Source organism: Pithys albifrons, chromosome 11 (assembly GCF_047495875.1).
Source record: "Pithys albifrons albifrons isolate INPA30051 chromosome 11, PitAlb_v1, whole genome shotgun sequence".
Classification (NCBI taxonomy): domain Eukaryota; kingdom Metazoa; phylum Chordata; class Aves; order Passeriformes; family Thamnophilidae; genus Pithys; species Pithys albifrons.
Window position 1 is genome coordinate 2,030,349 of NC_092468.1, and position 20,012 is coordinate 2,050,360.

General features: G+C 49.2%; 2 protein-coding genes across 8 annotated transcripts in view; one reads left to right on the forward strand and one right to left on the reverse strand.

Annotated features, from left to right (window-relative positions):
• Window positions 1-1,075: 1,075 nt before the first annotated feature.
• On the reverse strand, window positions 1,076-5,455 carry ANAPC13 (anaphase promoting complex subunit 13). Of its 2 annotated transcripts, none has more exons than XM_071567085.1 (3): window positions 5,404-5,455; window positions 3,612-3,736; window positions 1,076-1,518 (listed from the first exon to the last, which is right to left on the reverse strand). In XM_071567085.1, exons 2-3 carry the CDS (start codon window positions 3,708-3,710, stop codon window positions 1,393-1,395), a joined length of 225 nt encoding a protein of 74 aa, XP_071423186.1. In that variant the 5' UTR covers window positions 3,711-3,736; window positions 5,404-5,455; the 3' UTR covers window positions 1,076-1,392. The 2 variants fall into 2 exon arrangements, with proteins under 2 accessions (XP_071423186.1, XP_071423185.1); XM_071567084.1 differs by lacking the exon at window positions 5,404-5,455 and adding an exon at window positions 4,197-4,354.
• The window catches only part of CEP63 (centrosomal protein 63), a 30,510-nt gene continuing 15,938 nt past the window's right edge, over window positions 5,441-20,012 (forward strand). For 2 of the 6 annotated variants that reach the window (XM_071567076.1, XM_071567079.1), the window contains exons 1-8: window positions 5,441-5,500; window positions 9,399-9,534; window positions 11,038-11,218; window positions 12,683-12,778; window positions 14,920-15,045; window positions 15,877-15,990; window positions 18,893-19,126; window positions 19,413-19,558. In XM_071567076.1, the coding sequence (XP_071423177.1) occupies window positions 9,491-9,534; window positions 11,038-11,218; window positions 12,683-12,778; window positions 14,920-15,045; window positions 15,877-15,990; window positions 18,893-19,126; window positions 19,413-19,558 (941 nt within the window). In that variant the 5' untranslated portion in view covers window positions 5,441-5,500; window positions 9,399-9,490. Of the gene's footprint in view, window positions 5,501-6,030; window positions 6,870-6,896; window positions 7,748-9,398; window positions 9,535-11,037; window positions 11,219-12,682; window positions 12,779-14,919; window positions 15,046-15,876; window positions 15,991-18,892; window positions 19,127-19,412; window positions 19,559-20,012 lie in introns of those variants that run through there. The other 4 variants (XM_071567077.1, XM_071567078.1, XM_071567080.1 and 1 more) reach the window with 4 other exon arrangements.

Here is a 20,012-nt window from a genome sequence, read left to right on the forward strand (position 1 = left end):
GAAAGGGAATGTGGGGAGGATCAGAACTACCTCATTAAGCACAAGCTCTACTTTTTGTCCCCTAGTAATGATCCAATGGGGGGCTGAGCTCCGACAGCTCCCAGCTGCATAGCTGGTTCTTTGGTCCATGCTGTACATACTAAGCTTTTTGACTTTGCTAATTCTTGGGTTAATCCTTAACTCTTTCTGCTGCCTGTCTGCAGCTCCTTTTTGTTCAGACAAGTGTGTGCTGCACCTCTGGTGCAGGCAGGGATCACCCAGGCAGAAGCTGAGGTTTGTTATTTTGAAGAGGATAAACAGTGAGAAAAGACACCCAAAAACTTCTGTGGAGTCTGGAAGTCCAGGACAGTGCTTTTTCTGCTGCACTGGCAAAAGAATATAATTTAAACATTGTTTTCCTTCCAGTTCCTTTCTCACCCCCACCAGTAATCCTAACCTCTGTCAAAATATTTTCTCCTTAGCAAGAAGTTCTGCCAATGGTGAGACTGAATCAGTCCAACAGTGAAACATGAACAGAAGGCTTTTACCTGTTGCAAAAGACATCTGTGAATCAGATAAAATAACATAAATCAAGAGGGCCTTGCCTTTCTTCTCAGCGCAAAAAGAGGTAACAACTTGTTGCCTGAAGCAAAGCTCTACTTGTTTCTTCCCTTGGATTTCCATTTCCCTTCTCAGGTACTTCATCCAAGTGACTCTCACTTCAATACCCTGGGACTGGCAATACCCTGGGACTGGCAGCCTCTTCCTTGGAACTCTCAGCCATCCCTCTAAAGACCAAGATTTTGAGTAACCACCATTTTAGCATAAATTAGACTGTTTGTTCATGGTATGTATGTTGGAAAACATTCCCAGGATCAGCACTGGAAATGCTGTCCACCACCACCACCAGATCCTGGGATGAGGAGTTCAAGTAACCACCTGTGTTGACAGGCCACTTCCAGCTCTCAGATCTGTTGACCACCCTTTCACACCTGCCCCACACACTAGAGGAAGATGGTAACAAGTCACAGCTATTTGGGTACCTGAACTCCATACAATGATCCCACTGTGAGCTCTGAAATCAGTAACAACTCAAGACAGTAAAAACTACTTTTTAATCATGTGTAAAAAATTAGATCAGAATTGGCACCAACTTCGGAACAATTTAACAGAAAACATGAAATAAGTAAGTGAAACATTCTGCTCTTAGCTCTGAGCTGCCAGAGAGCCTCTGCCATTTCACACTCATTACAGAAGCATTTTAAACTGGTTGCTGTGAGCAGAACCACTGCTGGAATCTGAATCTTTCAGAAATGTTGTTTCTTCCTTGGAGCAGCTTCTGGCAACAATGGTCAGCTGAAAAATATTTTTATATTGCATTCATGCATCTGCTGCATGGAATCTCACTGATCTCTAGTTTCCCGTGGGTGGGACGTTTTCATGGAGATACTGGAGAGCCAAATCTGTCCACTTCATTTCTTGCTCCTTCACAGACTCAGTGGTGCCACCGTTGTCTTGCTCTGGTTCAGGGAGCTCATTCTGAGAACAGAACAGGGGTACAATGCATTCCATACATAACACACTTCCTGAAAGCAGCAGGTTGTTAAGACTTTGTATGGATAAATACAAAAATCCACCAACGAGACCAGCGGGTGCACCTGAGCAATAAATATCATACATACCAATCCACTTAAAAACATTACTGAGCCCCATTATGAACAATATTCCTTTCACATGAATATGGTGCTTAATCTGAAAGGTAAATTGGTTTTCCAGGGCCCTGGGGCCTTGTTATACACTCAGACTGCACACACAGTGAAGGAGAATATACAGCAAATGCAAAGTAAGTAAATAAAGGTGCAATGCAATTATTCCATTGCTTGTTTGCAATGGGCTGTTTCTGCTGTTGCCAAGAATACAGATACTCCAGTTATTGTAGCTGTTATTAAGACAACTGGTTCTGTAACATGTTACTTTCCTATGGCAGGTGAGAAATTCATGCTGGACTCAGGTGTGGCTGTGCTGGATCAACAGTAGAAGTCAGAAAACTCCCTACCAAGTGCAATGCAGAGCAGCAGCTCATGACATGGGAAGGAGGAAGGATAGTTTAACTGAGATTTCATTTTCCTTCTCTTACTTGTTCTCTGTGTTACTGTATTGGTGCAGTCACACTGAGTGAGTGCTATTCTGCCAGATACCATTTGGGCAGGAATTCTGAGTTCCAGGTCTCTGGAAATCCCAGCATGAGCTAACTAAAACCTTTCAGTTTGGAAAACAGCATATGATTCAAGCCCATTTGAGTTCCCAGGAATCTCTGGAGTGAGCATTGAGCAAATGCTCAGGACAGGCTCAAAACATTCTGTTTGCTCCTTTATAGTGCCCCTGAGTAAGTCTCCTCTGAATTTGTGCTTTTTCCATGTGATCAGAGCCAAACCCATCCCTGGGGATCTTTATATCCACAGCCAAGGCTCTCTTTCTATTGTTAGAAGGTGAGGCTTCCTGCTCTGGGACTGCCATCTGTATGTGACTGTAAGTAGCCCAAGACATGGGAAAAAAACAGTAATGTTTGGACTCAGGGTAAAGGCAAATGTCAGCAAGGAACCAGTTTCTAACACTCAGCCTGCCTAATAAAGGTTATCCTGAGCAATAGAGGGTTTGGGCTCTTTTATCTGACAGTTGCAGTTCTGCAAGATCCTTCCCTCAAGCCCAACTCTTGGCAGGACAATGTGTGTGCTGCATATATGGTTTTTGGAGTTTTGGAGCTGTGCAGCTGCTCCTTGTCCTCTCTGAAAAGCCAGTGGTGGAAGGGCTAAAGCTTGAGCCATGTCACAACTTGGAAATGTCTCTGTGCTGAAAGAAACCAGCACCCCATGATTCCCACAACTGCTCTGTCAGTCCAGCCAGGGCAAAGTTTGTGTTCCAGAGAGAACAAGGAAAGGGAAGATCCCCAGGTACCTCCTGCTTCCCTGCAAGATTCAAAATAGCTAAGGAAAGGTGTCAGTGTGGGAGAGCTGAAGCTTCAGCTGTGGGCTTTGTGGGATTAGTGGCAGCTTTTCCCTTGCTGCCCCTCTCTGTGCCCTGCATGGAAGGGCAGCTGCCATGCCCTGGACAGCACTGCAGGTGCCAGTGCACTCCCTGCTGTCCTGGAACTGGTAACAGCAATGCTGCATCTGGAAAAGACTGATTTGAATCATGCATGCAAATTTTTCAGCTTCTATTAATGGAATTTCAGGAAGTGGAAATAAAGTGTAACCAAGACTGTGACTGTCAGCGTGAGACTGATCCTGTCTGTGCTCCAAACCAACTGGGAAACCACTTCAAGGACCAGGAACAAAAGAGGGAAGCAGAGAGAAAGGATGATTCTACTTCTCCCTGATGCCAAACCCAGAGCAGTGCCATGGGAAGGGCACTCCAGTTCTGAGAAGACTCAGCAACTGGTCAGGTGAAGGTGAACAGAAACATCCACATCCTCATGCACACAGGAGGGACTGGCAAGGAAAGAGCCAGATCCATCCCAGGAGCCTTTTGTACAAATTAGCTGCACCACAGGCAATACTCTGTAGCATTTCTTGGAAGGGGCTGTGATAAGCACAGCAGCCTTAACTCAGATTGATAGGTAGCAATTCACCTACCAGAGGGATAGCCACGTCCTCGTAGGGCAATTTATCTTCCCTCCACGCATCGTCGATCAGATCCAGGATCCTGCCGTCCCTCTGCACCTCGCTGTCCATCCTCACAGCAGGCAGTGCAGCCACTCCTGTGACACAGAGCAGGGGCTCTTCAACCACATCCCAGCCAAGGAGCTGCACTCCCACTCTGGCCTTGCTTCTGTTCTCATCTAGTTCCTGTCAACCTCTTAAGGAAAACCTTGGGTTTCCCAATCTGCTCAAAAAGGGGCTATTTCACCTGGAAAGAACACTATTAAGGTGAATTGCAGATGGATACGCATCAGAGGTGAATATGGAAAACCAGCTGGTCATTATTAATGATATTTACATGTTTACATCTACTAGATGACTTTTAGAAGTCTGTTTGGAGTGAGTTGGAGCACTCCTGCACCTCTGCCCAAGCCTGTGCTGCCTGCTGGCTCTGAGCCCCGAGCAGTGCTGAGCCCCATGAGCCTGGAGGAGGCACAGCAAAGGATTCCACAGCACTGGAATTCTGCCTGAACTCCAGGAAACCAGTGAAACAGGAGGAAAACAAGAGCCATCTTTCACCTGCAGCTGCTGTAATTGCTCCGGGGCTTTCACTGTGCTCTGTTGTGCCAGGACAGGTGACACCAGGTGTGCACCGAACACTGAGACAGGACAGGTGACACCAGGTGTTCATTGAACACTGAACCAGGACAGGTGACACCAGGTGTGCATTGAACACTGATCCAGGACAGGTGACACCAGGTGTGCACTGAACACTGAACCAGGACAGGTGACACCAGGTGTGCACTGAACACTGAGCCAGGACAGGTGACACCAGGTGTTCATTGAACACTGAACCAGGACAGGTGACACCAGGTGTTCACTGAACACTGAGCCAGGACAGGTGACATTGGTTGTTCAATGAACACCGGGCCGGGACAGGTGACACCAGGTGTTCATTGAACACTGAGCCAGGACAGGTGACACCAGGTGTGCACTGACTACCGAGTCAGGACAGGTGACACCAGGTGTGCATTGAGCACCATGACAGGACAGGTGACACCAGGTGTCCACTGAACACTGGGCCACAGCTGCCGATGTCCCCAGTGGGCAGTGGTCTGGCCAGCACAGCCCCGCGTCCCCCTGGTGTCCCCACAATGCCCGCCAGTGTCCCCCCCGGTGTCGTCCCAGTGCCCCCGCACTGTCCCCCTCCCATAAGCCCCTCGATGTCCCCCCCACTCCCCTTCCAGCGTGAGCGCCGTGCTCTCCCCTGCATCCCCCCCACCGTGTCCCCCCCATGCCCACCCCGGTGTCCCTCCCATGTCCTCCCCGTGTCCCCGCGGTGTCCCGCCCATGTCCCCTCCGGATGTCCCCTCCATGTATCCCCCGGTATCCCTGTGCTGTCCCCGCCATGTCCCCTCCCGGTGTCTCTCCCATACCCTCCCCCCGCCCCCCCGGTGTCCCCCCTATGCCCACCTCAGTGTCCCTCTATGTCCCCCCCATGCCCACCCCGCTGTCCCTCCATGTCCCCCCCATGCCCACCCCGCTGTCCCTCCCATGTCCCCCCCATGCCCACCCCTGCGTCCCTCCATGTCCCCCCCATGCCCACCCCGCTGTCCCTCCATGTCCCCCCCATGCCCACCCCGCTGTCCCTCCCATGTCCCCCCCATGCCCACCCCTGCGTCCCTCCATGTCCCCCCCATGCCCACCCCGCTGTCCCTCCATGTCCCCCCCATGCCCACCCCGCTGTCCCTCCCATGTCCCCTCCATGACCCCCTGCCCGCCCTACCCTGCCCCGGCCGGGCCCGCCCGTGCGCAGGCGCCGCCCCCGCCCCCGCGCAGGCGCAATGCAGTGACCGCGGGGCCCGGCAGAGCCCGCCGAGAGGGTGGGGAAAGTGGGAGCGGGAGGAAGGGAAGGAATGGATGGGGATGGGAAGGAGAGAAAGGAGAGGGAAAGGGAAGGGAAGGGAAGGGACAGGGAAGGGAAGGGACAGGGAAGGGCGGCCAGTGCGGGTGTTTGCGGGGAGGGCGGGAGGCGAGGCGAGCGGCGCGGGAAGGGCCCCGGGCAGCGAAACCTGCGGGTGCGGGATAAACACCGCAAATGGGCGGGGAGGCTCCTGCTGGAGCACGGTGGGATTTTGGGAGTGCTCCGGAGGACCCATGGGAGCAGCTGGAGCACGGTGGGATTTTGGGAGTGCTCCGGAGGGCCCATGGGAGCAGCTGGAACGCGGAGTTAGGGAATGCTCTGGAGGGGCCTGTGGGAGGAGCAGCTGGAGCACGGTGGGAGCAGGGAATGGGCCGAGGTGCCCGTGGGAGCAGCTGGAGCAGGGAATGCTCCAGAGGGGCCCGTGGGAGCAGCTGGAGCAGGGAATGGGCCGAGGGGCCCGTGGGAGCAGCTGGAGCACGGTGGGAGCAGGGAATGGGCCGAGGTGCCCGTGGGAGCAGCTGGAGCAGGGAATGGTCCAGACGGGCCCGTGGGAGCAGCTGGAGCAGGGAATGGTCCGAGGGGCCCGTGGGAGCAGCTGGAGCAGGGAATGGGCCGAGGGGCCCGTGGGAGCAGCTGGAGCAGGGAATGGTCCAGAGGGGCCCGTGGGAGCAGCTGGAGCAGGGAATGGTCCGAGGGGCCCGTGGGAGCAGCTGGAGCAGGGAATGGGCCGAGGGGCCCGTGGGAACAGCTGGAGCAGGGAGTGCTCCGAGGGGCCCGTGGGAGCAGCTGGAGCAGGGAGTGCTCCGAGGGGCCCGTGGGAGCAGCTGGAGCAGGGAGTGCTCCGAGGGGCCCGTGGGAGCAGCTGGAGCAGGGAATGCTCCGAGGGGCCCGTGGGAGCAGCTGGAGCAGGGAATGCTCCGAGGGGCCCGTGGGAACAGCCGTGAGCGCTGCCCGGGCACTCTGGCCACTCTCCTTCAGTCACTTCACAGCCTTAAGCTGAGCCAGGGGATGTTTAGGGCAGACATTGGGAGTAATTCTTCAGGGAGAGGGTGCTTCGATCCTGGAATGGGCTGCCCAGGGAGGTGATGGAGTCCCCATCCCCGAAGGTGTTCAGGGAAGGGCTGGACCAGGCGCTCAGTGCCCTGGGCTGGTTGTCAGGGTGGTGTTTGGGCTAAGGGTGGACTCTGCAATCCTGGAGGTCTTTCCCAGCCTCAGTCATTCCGTGATCCTTGTGCCAGTGGCAGGGATTTGCACCAGGGCTGGCAGTCCCAGCACTGGCACGGCCATGGTGGTGCTTTTGGGAGGTTGTGGCTGCTTTTCTGTTCATTGTAAGCATTTTTCCAGCCACACTTCAATATCACATCGCTCTGTGGTTTTAAATGCAAAATAATCCCAAGCTTTTCTCATGGGCACTATTCTTGTGTTCTGTGTTTTGTCTGCTTTTCTCCACTGGACTTTACATGCTGTCTTGAGTTGGGATGCTAAGCCTTGTTAGTTTTTAAATGTGTTGGAGTTTTTGGGATTTTTTTCCAGATACTTCCATTTTCTTCACTCTCTCAGAAGTGCCTACCCAGCTGTTCCTGCCTCATCTGCAGGGAATGAGGGAGATTGTTCTCTCTTGTGGTGTCTCTGGGTGCCTGTAATTTGCTGTCACTGAAGGCAACTTCTCTGGGCCCCTGCACTTGCACGTTGTGTCTGGCAAGCTTGAGAGCCCAGAGTTTAATGCTAAGTCAACAAATTGTTGAAGCACAAACCTGGGTAGAGGTGTGAGATTTTAAGGCTTTTCCCCCAAACCTGGGTAAAGTGGCAGGTGTGCAAAGCTGGCAGGTTCAGGTGTCATTCTGTGGAGTCCCTGCTTAAAGCCTGACAGAAACAAGGGCTTCTGGTAGGACAGGGTTAGGTGGGGTACTGGGAAGGAATTCCCTGTGAGGGTGGGCAGGCCCTGGCACAGGTGCCCAGGGAAGCTGTGTCTGCCCCATCCCTGGGAGTGTCCAAGGCCAGGCTGGACAGGGCTTGGAGCAGCCTGGGCTGGTGGGAGGTGTCCCTGCCCATGGCAGGGGGTGGGACTGAATGATCTTCAAGGTCCTTTCCAACCCAAACCATCCTGGGATTTGACTCTATGAACTTCTTCCATTCTCCTCCACTTGAAGTCCCTTCCCTCCTTCATCTCATAAAGCAACTTCACTTTTCTAGAGGAACCTCTGAGGTGAATAATGTGCACCTTGAACTGGTGTCTGATCTAAGGTGGCATTTCTTTTGATAGCATGGCAGGTCCCTGAGCTTGCTGAGGTGATGGGGGAAGGAGCAATAGAAGACAGAGTTTTTATCTTTTAGATTTAGGTTGGATATTAGGAAGAAATTCTTGGCTCTGAGGGTGGGCAGGCCCTGGCACAGGTGCCCAGAGAAGCTGTGGCTGCTCCATCCCTGGGAGTGTCCTAGGCCAGGCTGGACAGGGCTTGGAGCAACCTGGGCTGGTGGAAGGTGTCCCTGCCCATGGCAGGGGGTGGGACTGGATGATCTTTAAGGTCCCTTCCAACCCAGACTGTTCCAGAATTCTGTGCTGTCTCCTCATTTCCGTGCCCACTGAAAACTGATTCTGTGTAGGTGTGATTGGAATGGTAGAGAAGAGCTGCTGCTTCCTGGTGCCTGCTGTTGCCCCCTGCAGAACTCCTGGAATGCTGTCAGCAGCCCAGGGATGTGCTCACTGCTCTCTCAGCACCACCAAGGTGTTCTGCCTACTGGTGATGGAGTTTTGTTAAGCACAGGCCAGACCAAGAGAGGCAGAACACTCTCAGAATAGGGATAGGAGGTTTTTTCTGTATATTTTCTGTATGAGTGTGGTTTAAAACACAGCTGAACTCCCAAGGACAGGCTTTAATCCCTGCATGGTGTTTAAAGTGCTCTAGAAGAGGGTAGAAGCTTCTGAGAGGAGTGAGAGCAAAGATGAGACTGCATTTCTGAGAGTCTCCCTTGCTGTGACCTCTCCCCTCTTGTTGATTGCTTAATAATGCTTATTAATCTTTGAGGAAAGATGTTGGAAGGATCCATCTCCAGTACTTGAGACAGTGCATAGAGTTTGGGTTTATATCTCCACAGGGTGAAACTAAAGTGCAGTTTTGTGTACTCAGGATGAGTTTAACCATTTTTGTGTTAAAGAGCCACAGTTTCATGGAGGAGCCACTGAAATAAATTCTGGCTTTCTGGCTGTAACTTTATTTCCCATTTTTACTTTTAGTGTAAACCCTTCTTACTTCACCAATATGGGAAATTTCTATGTGTGTGCACACATACATGTGTTTGTGACTTAAAAGGGGTGATTTTTAACTAATGTACTGCTACTGTTAAATTGTTCAACTTATTTTCATAATTTAAGATGAATTTTTAAGGAGTTTGTGCTATCTTAAAAGAAAATTCCCCCAACCTTATGAATGAGCAATGAGTTCAGAATGTGATCATAAACTGTGGTCTCTGACCTAATCTGTGATTGAGACCTGGGAGAGATCTAATTTATGGATGGATCCTTCTGCTGCTTGCTTGTGGTTTTTTTCTGGAGTGACAACCCCCCTGTCAGAGGTGGGTCTCGGGCTGGCCCCTGAACTGCCCCCAAGTATTGCAGATATTCTGCAGTTTGGTGCTCCCAGAAGATGGGAGACCTGCCTGTCCCACCATGCTGAGTTCACCTGCTTCCTGAAGAGCAGATTGTCTTTGTTCCCCTTTGAAATACTCCATTTTTTAGGTCACATGATTATATCATGCAGTCTGATAGTGCTGAATGGTTGCATTGTTGGGGTTTTTTTTGTAATTTCATGCTCCTTGTAATTTTTTAACTGCTCTGTGCACTTCTGTTTTTTCTGCAGGTGGCTGGAGAAGCAGCCTTGTTTGTGCATTGCCATGGGTGACCACTGCTTTCCTGCACTTCCCTAGCTGCTGAAGCCACCAGGATTTGGTGATGGAGGCTTTACTGGAAGGAATGCAGAGAAATGAGCAGGGAGGGTATGTATGCAAATATACACAGCAGCCATTCAAAATCATTTAAGTGTTGCCCTTCCCTGTCACTCAGAATAAATGCTCTGGTGTCAGTGTGCAGTGGCCTCCAGCTCCTGCAGAAACAAAGTCACTGGCTTTGCAATAATCCCTGGATAGGTATTGCAGTCTTAATTGTTAGAAATTTAGTTCTACAGCTTCCTGAAAACCTTCCACCTTTCTTTCTGGTTGTTTTAAACCCTTCTCGTGAATAAATATTTATTTTGTAACAGCCTCGCAAGGTTAATGAGATGTGACTTTGTTATCTGTTTTTATTGAAAACATCTGATTATTTCCTGCTCGTGTTGAAGCTGCAGAGTCCCACTCAGCTCTGAGGAATCCTTAATGCTCTGTCTGAGGTGAAAGTGTGTAGATTTTTCGATCCCTGAGAGAGACTGTAGTGACAATAATGGAACAAAATGTTTTATGTGTTAAACAAGCGTGAAGCCAAAGTCACTGATGCTGTTTTCCCAGTCATCCTTGAGAATGTGACTCCAATTCATTTGACACCCTCTCTTCTTCAGAGAACTGCTTGCAGAAATCAAGTTTAGACTTGGCTACATATTAGCAGATGCTGTGAAGGAAATGTTCCTGCTCTGCATAATAGCTGCTAATTTTTTGTTAATTTACAGGACAGAGTGAGCTTCAAATGTGACTGATTTTGGCTCCTTTAAGAAATATTTCTTTCTCTATAGAAAAACTGCCAAGTTGTGAAGTGTGCACATGCCCAGGGAGAACAGAGAAATTTCTATCCCTTAACCTATTGATTTCCATTTCTTTTCAGTGCTCCCTGATTGACAGGCAAATTAAAGGGGTAAAGATTATTATGGAGTTCACCACCCTCTAGGGCTGTGTCTTGCAAGCCTTAATATTGTCCCTGGCTTAGCAGCTTGGGAAGTTTTCGAGGAGTTACTTGAATTGGTTTCAATAATTACTGCACCAAATTTGGCAGTCTGGGCGTCACGGGGCACGTGTGCTCCCTGGTGGATTGTGAGGGCTGGATGCTTCATTATCATGTTGTCATCCAGCCCCCTCTGCTTCCAGGTTTGTCTGCATTGGAGAAACTGCTGTTTCCAGGAGCTGAGAGCTCGGCTGTGAAATTCCTCTGGTGACTGAAACTTAGTCTAAAATGCCTCTGCCTGGAGAGCAATTAAGGCAAATGCAAAATATGAATTAAATATGCTTTGGTTTACTTAGATAATGCATAGTCTGTGGCAAAGGGATGAGTGCCTAAAGTGATGTGGCTCAGTGGGCATGGGTGGTGCTGGGTCACAGGTGGCACTTGATGGTCTTGGAGGTCTTTCCAACCGTAATGATTCCATGGTTCTGTTTCTCTCCAAGCTGATTTGCAAAGAGTTCAAAGCACTGCATGTGGGTCTCTTGGTGCAGCTCGGTGTGTTCTGCTGCCTTTGGTTCAGACACAGGACCTGTGTTGGGTGGTGCTGCTTTAACTCCGGGCTCCTTCCCCTCCAGAGGCGGGTTCTTGACCTCCTGCGAGGCCGAGCTGCAGGAGCTGATGAAGCAGATTGACATCATGGTGGCTCACAAGAGATCCGAGTGGGAAGGACAGACCCAGGCTCTGGAAGCTCTCCTGAGTGCTCGGGAGCTGGAGCTTGCCTCGGCCAGGGCTGCTCTGCAGGAAAAGCATAAGGAGGTACCTCCATTCCAGACTGTTTGGAGACAACCAGTGTGTTGTACCTGTTAGAGACTGAAGATCAGGAATAGAAAACTACCGGGAAGGAGGTTGTAGCCAGGTGGGGGTTGGCCTCTTCTCTCAGGCAACCAACAGTAGGACAAGAGGGCATGGGCTAAAGCTCTGCCAGGGGAGGTTTAGGTTGAATATCAGAAAGAAGTTCTTTACAGAGAGAGTGCTCAGGCATTGGAATGGGCTGCCCAGAGAGGGGGTGGATTCCCCATCCCTGGAGGTTTTTAAACTGAGATTGGACGTGGCACTGAGTGCCATGATCTGGTGATCACAGTGGGGTTGGATCAAGGGTTGGACTTGATGATCTCAGAGGTCTCTTCCGACCCAACTGATTCTACAATTCTATGAATTTACAGAGGGCTGATTCATAATTCAGTCAAGGTCAAGTGCTCAGCTCCTCAGGGGTAGGTGGAGGTCCACAGATTGAATTCTCAGAGTTTCTAGAGAGAACCCAAAGACACTGAGTCTGGGTATAGCAGTAATGGACAGCCCAGCAACCTGCAGTCATTGGTAGAAAAAACCCTTTTTCCTACTGTAAGCAACACTAAGATATTGCTGGGAGATCCTCCAAGGGCTGTTTTATGCAGCTCAGGTTTTGTGGTCTTTAATTAAAGGCCTGGGGGATGTGCAAAAAAACTTGCATGGAGTTTTTGCACAAGATGTGGACCATAAACTGCAGTTGATCCACAAGATTTTCATTTGCAGGAATGGTGGTTTTTATCATATAGTTCATCATTGTTATTATCAATTGTGTTTTCTCAAGACACTTGAAATATCTCTTACCACCTAAAATGAACATGAATTTCAAAACTGAAATGTAAAGTATGGTTGAAATCACTATCAGAGTATATTCATGCTTTTCATTTAGTCATATGAATTTTCGAGGGGATTTCTTTTAATTTTAGTTTGTTGGCTTGCTGTCCTTTGGACATGCAGTTACAAGGATGGGCACCCTGGGCTCTGGTTTGGAAAAAAAGGACAAAACTGAGTTGCAGGAGCAGTTGAATCAGTGTAAGGGAAGTCTTCTCCATGAGTTTCAAAGCCCCATTTATTTCTTTCTCATTATTTGAAATCTCTTTACTTGAGCATGGAAAGATAATGACATGACCAGCTTTTCTCTTGGCAGGTAGCTGAAATAATAATGCATATCTGTGAATAATTTGATGAAAATACCAGATAGAAATAACCTTTTGGCACAAGCATAACCTGTCAGCTTCATCCCCAGAAATGAAAGCCAGAAGGTGCCTCAAAACTAGAGGTCAGAACAGAAGCAGTTCTGGCCCCAGCCTACCAAAGATTTGGGTTTAGACTTAACCTGATTCATGGTGAGGGACCCCATTGAGCTGTGCTGGTGCTCACTGACACAGAGTCTGCTTCTGTTGCTGTATTTATTTGCTTTTTCACTGGGTTCAGGTTGGCCTGTTGCGGCGCCAGGTCGAAGACGTGGAAAAGTCCAAGCAGGACATGGCTAGAGAGTATGAGCAACAGCTGAAGAAATTCCAGGAGGAGGTGAGTTCCAAAAAGAGAGGTTTGTGTTTTAGTTCCCACTTGATGTACAACACAACAGGTGCAATACTTTGTCTCACTGCTTTTGTTTAGATGCTGTGGTTTGAAAACTCCCCATCCTCTTGGTGTTTATGTGCTTACAAAAAAGAGCATTGAGCATAGACCAAGTGATGTTTTTATGGTTCACTTGGCCTGGTTTTTTGTGCTTTGGAGGAACCTGGTGGTGGATAGAAAACTGTTGGAGTAGAAATGTGGAGCAGGTGTTTTGATGTGTTGGAGATCTGCAGAGGTTTCCTGTAAAAATGTCCTGTGTTTGCCCATCTCAGTCAGCACAGTCCTGGTTCTGGAGCTGCCACAGGTACAGGCAGCAGTTTGATCTTTCTGCAGGGTGGAGGTGTAACTGGCCTGGCTTGAGAGATCAACAAATAACAGTGGTATTTAGTTTCAACTTTTTACCTTTGTTGACTCTGGTGACATTGGATTTTGTCCCCCCAAGGCCAGTTAGTCTCAATACACTTAGTAAAACCCAAGTATACTTAGAAAACACTGTTGGACAGTGGCTTCAGAGCTTTCAAAGCTTCTTGCTCACCACGAGGTGGTACCTGTGCTGCAGGTGGTACAACAGCATTCCAGGGCTATGCCTGAACTCTTTGCCTGCTCTGCTTGCTTGCCACTTGCATGGAGTTAAATGGCATGAGCAGCTCGGAGAGCACTGACCTGTTTTCTCTGAAGGGTTGGGCCTGGCTCCTGCTCACTGTAAGCCATAAGTGAAATTAATTTGTTAGTCTCTGCTCTGATGACAGAAGGCATCTGTCCTCATTTAAAACACCTCACTATTCTGTATGACTAACAGTCTTCATTCACTGTGTTCCCACTGGAGTTGTGGATGGGCTGCAAAGCAAAGCTGAGGTGCATTGGCAGCTCTGCCTAAATTGCTAAGGCTGAAATACAGCATGTGTGTTGTGGCCTAAATTGCAGTGTGTGGGTACTTTACCCACACAATATTAATGCTGATGACGTTGAGCTCCAATATTCCTCAGTCTTCTGTTCTTAGTACTGTTTGGGGAAATCATTTCTGTCTCTGTTTACCACCATTTCCAGTGCAATTACAGGTACAGTGTCTAACTCACTGAGACTGTTGAAAGAATAAACCTCTTATCTCCTGTTGTGTTTGGCAAAAGGTGTTGGTATTAACTCTAAGCCTGAACATCTGTCTGTTCCCACTGAGCACACCAAAGTACTGAATACATCATGTCTTGAATCAGCTATTTTTTCTTCTCCTGGTCCTTCTGTTCATCCATGGGTGTAGCTTTCTCCATGAGTAAAATGGGAATGATGCCTTCTTAAATTCCTGTGGCTATTTGGAAACTTTTTATTTGAGAGCGGAGTAGAGGGGAGCTCATAGGATGGAAAACTCTCTGCCAGTTGCAAGTGATTATTTGCACAGAGGGTCATTTAAATGTCAAGAGTTTTTTCCTCATTCCTGCTTCTGATGTGACTTCAGCATCCTAGCAGCAGGCGTAGGAGTGATATTTTCTGTTGGCATTCTCCACTCATTGTGAAATACATAGTGTATCTAAGCAGAAAATGACAGATGAAGTGGTGTTGATATTATGGGTAGTGGCAATTCTCAAATCTTCCTTCTCCCAGTAAGTGGGAGAGTTCCAGTTCCCACCTGTGCTGCACAAGTGTGTTTGAACCACGCAAGGAGCTGTGGCTGTGTGTGGTGTGGTGGGTGTGCTCCTCTGTGGGAGGAGATCAGCCACAGGTCCTGCCAGCTCTTCCTGTGGCTGGGACCCACCCGTAGAGAGGGCCTTGCTGTGCTCTTGCTGCATTGACAGCTACTTATAAACCTCCACCTTAGCATTTTAGTCATGTTTTAATCATGGTAACACAGAGGTTTGATTGAAGCTGCTGATGTTACGACTTCAGTGACATCTTGCAGCTCTCACACAGCTCGGCCTGTTTTGCAGCGCTGTTGGTATAATGGGCTCATTATCCCAATGGAAGCCTTCACTTGTGAGCTGTGTGGCCTTGATGAGGGGATTGTTTGTGTGAACCATTCTGTGTGCCTTCTCTCCAAGAGCTGTGTAATTCTTGCCTTGGGGCCCTCAGCAAACCTGTCTCTCACTGTCTCCCCGCAGCTGGCCCGGCTGAGGAAGAGCTATGAGAAGCTGCAGAAGAAAAAAGCAAGAGTTGGCAGAGGAGATGCTACCAAGGGAAAAGAAGAGGATGACTTTGAATTGAGCAGACTGACCAGGAAGCTGGAGGTACGTGGTGAAAAAGCAGGTGCAGACCAGTTTGTATGTGTTAACTGACACTGGGCCTCACTGGTGACCGAGTGGTCCAGTAGGAAGTGAGTCCTGCTTGAGGAGTACTCTCCATGCACTCTCCAGGTGTAGCTCTTTTCAACTGCTTGTATAATAAAGCCAATTTCCTGCATTGGAGCCTCAGAGTACACAGATTAACTTCGATGCTATTCTTACTCTTAGACTAAATGAAAGGAAGAAGGTGCTGAAAGTAATAAATTATGTGAATGGAATGAGTTCCAGTGTGGGGAGGTTGTATTCTCACTTTTTTTTTGTGAGGAGGAAGCTACATGTCAAACTTCTTCGCAACCCTGTCTCATCTCTTAATCCTTCTGCTCTGCTGAGCTAAACCCCCTTCAGTTTTCTCCTCCTGTACCCTGAGGATGTGGTAACACACACACCCGACTGACACAGTGCCTGGTTTCTGGGGCAGAGATTAGCATTCAAATACTGTGCTTCGTTCTTGTCATCTTAGTGATTTCAGTAGCAGCATGTTTGGGAAGCTAAGGCCAGTCTAGATTGTTAAACTCCTGACAGCAAACCCATGAATCCAGCCACGAACCTGTTGGCACTTAACATTTGTAAACAGCAATAATTGACACTGACGTTTTACCTGGGGAGGGGAGGAAATGCAGCGAGCACAGGGTGTGAGGGCTCTGTGCCGCTGAGCCGCTGCATCAGGTGACTGGCTAATGGTTTCCCTGCTGTGGGGAAAGGTGAGGAGACGGTGGGAGAGAAGGCGGACAAGGCAGACGTGGATGTGAACCGGGAGGGGATGTGCTGTCCTTGCAGGAGTTCCGCCAGAAGTCGCTGGAGTGGGAGCAGCAGCGCCTGCGGTACCGGCAGCAGGTGGCGGCGCTGGAGGCGCAGCGCAAGGCGCTGGCAGAGCACTCCCAGCTCGTGCAGGTACTGTCGGAGTTTCTGCTTTGTTTGTGGCAGCGGGTGGGAGGGGGGAAGAGGGAGAGGCTAATGAAGTCTCTCAGGCTCCCATCCAGTTCAACTTGCCATTGGAGCGACTTAATGTCCCGCTGGCATAAGGTTTAGTTGTACAAGTGCTGTATGGAAAAAAGGTCTGGAGTCTGTCAACAGAGATTAGATAAACCTTGTGCAGCCATCCCTGCCACCCCTCTGGTTAGCAGAGAAGACAGTAGGGTGCATCTTTCCCTGGGAGGGAGAGACCTCAGCATATGACACTTTAAAATAGCTGTTACATCATGTTGTCTAGTTGAAAGCTGTGTACCTGCCAGCAGCTAAATATGTACCTTGTGGGTCCAGCTCAGAGGGTGCTGTTGGAAAACAGTCTTCCCCTATGACGGGAATTCCACAAAGTACTGAAGTAACAGCAGTTTTCAGCGCCCCCATTCCCTTTTTTATTTGAAGTCTCTCAAGGTGAGGAGTAGTGGGGCTGCTGCTCCTGCAAAGCTGGTGGCTCAGGGAGGTGGTGGTGCTGCAGCAGAGTGAGATGAATTGACCTAGAGCACAGCTGTGAGGTCACACTGACACAATCACAGCAGACACTGATAAGAAGCTCTTGCTGGGGACTTTGCTCTTAATGGGCTCCTGAGTTGCTCTTGAGTGGAGGCTCCTGCGAGGAGGGAGTCTGTGATGACAGGACTGGTGCTGGCTCTGACAGGGCCTTTGTGAGAGGCTGACACCAGTAGGTCTACAAATGCAGAGAGAGTCCTTGAGCAGGAGGTCTTGCTGCTCTGCTGTCTGTGTGTCGTTGATGGCTCAATTGTCTGAGCACAGATATGTCCTTGGAGCACAGGCTGGGACTCTGGGCCGCAGACTTGCTCTTCTTTCTGTGCAGCAGAAAACCAGGAATTCGGAGAGGTTTTCCTGAAGATGCCCAGGTGACTTAGGTACTGTGAACAGACTGCCTGGATCCTCAACTGCTTTGAAAAACCCAGCATGGCAGTGCTCAGTTTTTGCCTTTGATGTTTCTGTGTGTTTTGTGTGCTTGGTTGTCTTTCTGGCACAAGGTCATGCTGAGATCCATGACCATGGAGTACTTCCCTTCTCTCCTTTCATCTGGCTTCTCCTCCTCCCTCGCAGAGCAGCTTGGGGAAGCCTGGCATTCTTCTGCAGTTCTGAGCACCTTCTGAAACACCTGCAGCCTTTAAAGTCAGCAGGTGAAACCTGGAGTTCTGTGCTGGCCTGAATGTTCTGTGGCTGAAAATAAGAGACAGCCTAAATGTTTTCTTAGTGCAGAAATAAATATTCAGGCAGTCTGGTACTCTGGTTTCTTGGGTGAAGAAATGCTCTGCTTTACTCTTGCCCCTCCTGATTACATTTTCTGTCATGACTATTCAAATAATAATGAAAGGCTGTAATCAAAATTATACCATAGTCTTGCAAATGCACAGTTCCTATAGTTTTCTCACTTATGAGGCATTACGTGCCAGGCGATAAATAAATCAAGGTATGTGGTGATTCTCATGCTGGCAGGAATTGCTACTCTTAGAAACTGGGAGTGTAAGACTACTCAAATATTTTGTTTCAGCCTTTAAAAATTCAAAGGTTCTCTGTGAAAAGGGAATATATGAAATGAATGTTCTTAGAGGCTTATGTGAGAGCTGGCTTGTTAAATTTCACCAGCTAGCTGTGTGAGAAGAAATGCCATGAAATGAGGTATTGTGCTTATAAATAATAGAGCATGTATTGTCTGCTAGTCATGGGTTCCCTATAACTTTCTTGACTACATTAAAATAATGAAACATTCCAAGGGAGCATTCTCCCAAGCTGCTGGAACCAGGTATTTACTGCAGAGGGCAAAGCAAATTGGCTGTTGCACCCAGTTTGGTTTTGGGGCTCTTTGGTGGCTGTGGGTTTTCCATTGTGCACCAAGAGCTGCTTTCTGTCCTGGTGTGGAATTAACAGGGAATAGCAGTTGGGTAATCTCTGGCTTGTGCATGGCCACACCTTGAGTGTTGTGTTCAGTTCTGGGCCCCTCAGTTGAGGCAAGAGATTGAGGGGCTGGAGCGGGGCCAGAGAAGAGCAACGAGGCTGGAGAAGGGACTGGAGCACAAGTGCTGTGGGGAGAGGCTGAGGGAGCTGGGGGTGTTCAGCCTGGAGAAGAGGAGGCTCAGAGGTGACCTCAGCACTGTCTGGAACTGCCTGAAGGGAAGTTGTGGCCAGGTGGGGGTTGGTCTCTTCTCCCAGGCACTCAGCAATAGGACAAGGGGGCACGATGGGCTCAAGCTCTGCCAGGGGAAATTGAAGTTGGAGAGCAGAAAGAAATTCTTTGCAGAGAGAGTGCTCAGGCATTGGAATGGGCTGCCCAGAGAGGGGGTGGATTCCCCATTCCTGGAGGTTTTTCAGCTGAGACTGGCTGTGGCACTGAGTGCCATGATCTGGTAAAGGGACTGGAGTTGGACCAAGGGCTGGACTTGATCTCAGAGGTCTTTTCCAACCCAATCCATTCTGTGATTCTGTGATTTACAGACCTCACCTGCAGCCATTGTCCTGATCTAGCTGTGGGTTCATGAGCAAGAAACAGCAGGTGCTTTGTTCTTACTCAGGCAGCTGGAGTGGTTTGAGATCCACATTTCCCAGATTCTCTTTGAACCTCTTTTGGAATCAAAGGGCCCCCTCTTTTTTATTCTTGTCTCTTTATTCTGCTTGCCTTCAGGAGTGTTACCCATCATGTAACCCTGGAGCAACACTTCCCCTGCCTCCCTGGAGTGGCATTGCTTGCTTTGAGAACATGGCTCATGACACCATGAAATGAGCAGTTGTGTGGAATGTGGGTTTGGTGCTCTGTGTTTTCTGTGACTGAGCTTTAATTCAAACCAGTTGCTGTTGGCAGACTCAGCTTGCCAATCGGAAGCAGATCCTGGACTCGGTGGAGCTGGCCAGCCAGTCAGAAATCCAGCACTTGACCAGCAAGCTGGAGAGGGCCAATGACACCATCTGTGCCAATGAGCTGGAGGTGAAGAGGCTTAACATGAGAGTGGATGACCTGAGTGAGAACAACCGCCTGATTGTGGAAGATCAGCAAAGAGTTCAAGAAGAATTGAGGCAGTCCAAGAAAATGGTAGAGGTCAGTGGAGGAACTGTTACAACACTGAGTCTAAAGCAGTGCTGGTGAGAAGCTGTGGGAAGGCTTTTCATCCCAGAGTTTTTGTCTCTTTCTAGAGCCATTGTAAAGTTTCTGATTGATGTCAAGCTGCCTCTAGTATGTGTGTTGGTGCTGAGAGGTTGATCAGACTTTTTAGGACCTGTGTGGTGCTCTGCAGTATTTCCAAGGGTCCTAAAAAATCTGATCAACCTCTCATCACACTAAACAAACCATCTTGCAGCAGTCATTCCTTCTCCCTCCCACACAGGTGCTGCAGGATGAGAAGAGGGAACTGAAAGCCACCTTGCAATCCCAAGAAGATTTCATTGACAGCTCCAAGCTGCACCAGGAAGAGTTAGAGAAAGAGCTGGCCAGGATGACTGAAACTCTTCACACAAAAGAATTCCTCATCAGGTAGCACCTGGGCCTTGCTGGTACCTGGGCTCTTGAATCCAGATCAGTGTTCCAGGTTCTCCCATTGAGAACAGTGGCAGCATTTTCACACTGCTTGATCTGTTGGTTGTATCTGGAATGCTGCACTGTAGTTTCTCACAAGGGCTGCCTTGCAGCATTTGCCAAATTACATTGGTCTTGAAATCAGCTGATAATCAGTGAAGAGTGTGGAAGGAATCTGCTTTCTCCTCAGCTGGGTTTCTGGAGGCAGCACAGGGCTTTTGAGGTTGTTTGCCCCAGGCATTTTCAGTCAAGTGCTGGGGGCCTTTCAGGGTTGATAAAGTGCTTATTAACATAACTGAAAGTTCTCACTGATTTAATGGTGTCAGATTGGGCTTGGTGAGGTAACTACATCTGTGACAGAATTGCCTTGGCCTTCCCCTTCTGCTCTGGCAATGTGCAGGAACTGTTGAGG

Coding starts and splice junctions, on each gene's coding strand:
- ANAPC13 (XM_071567084.1), bottom strand. CDS start 4,308: ATGAACACCTGGTGTCACCTGTCCTGTCTCAGTGTTCGGTGCACACCT. Junction 3,737..4,196: donor AGCAATTACAGCAGCTGCAG/GTGAAAGATGGC, acceptor TCTGTGTCACAG/GAGTGGCTGCACTGCCTGCT. Junction 1,519..3,611: donor AGGACGTGGCTATCCCTCTG/GTAGGTGAATTG, acceptor TTCTGTTCTCAG/AATGAGCTCCCTGAACCAGA.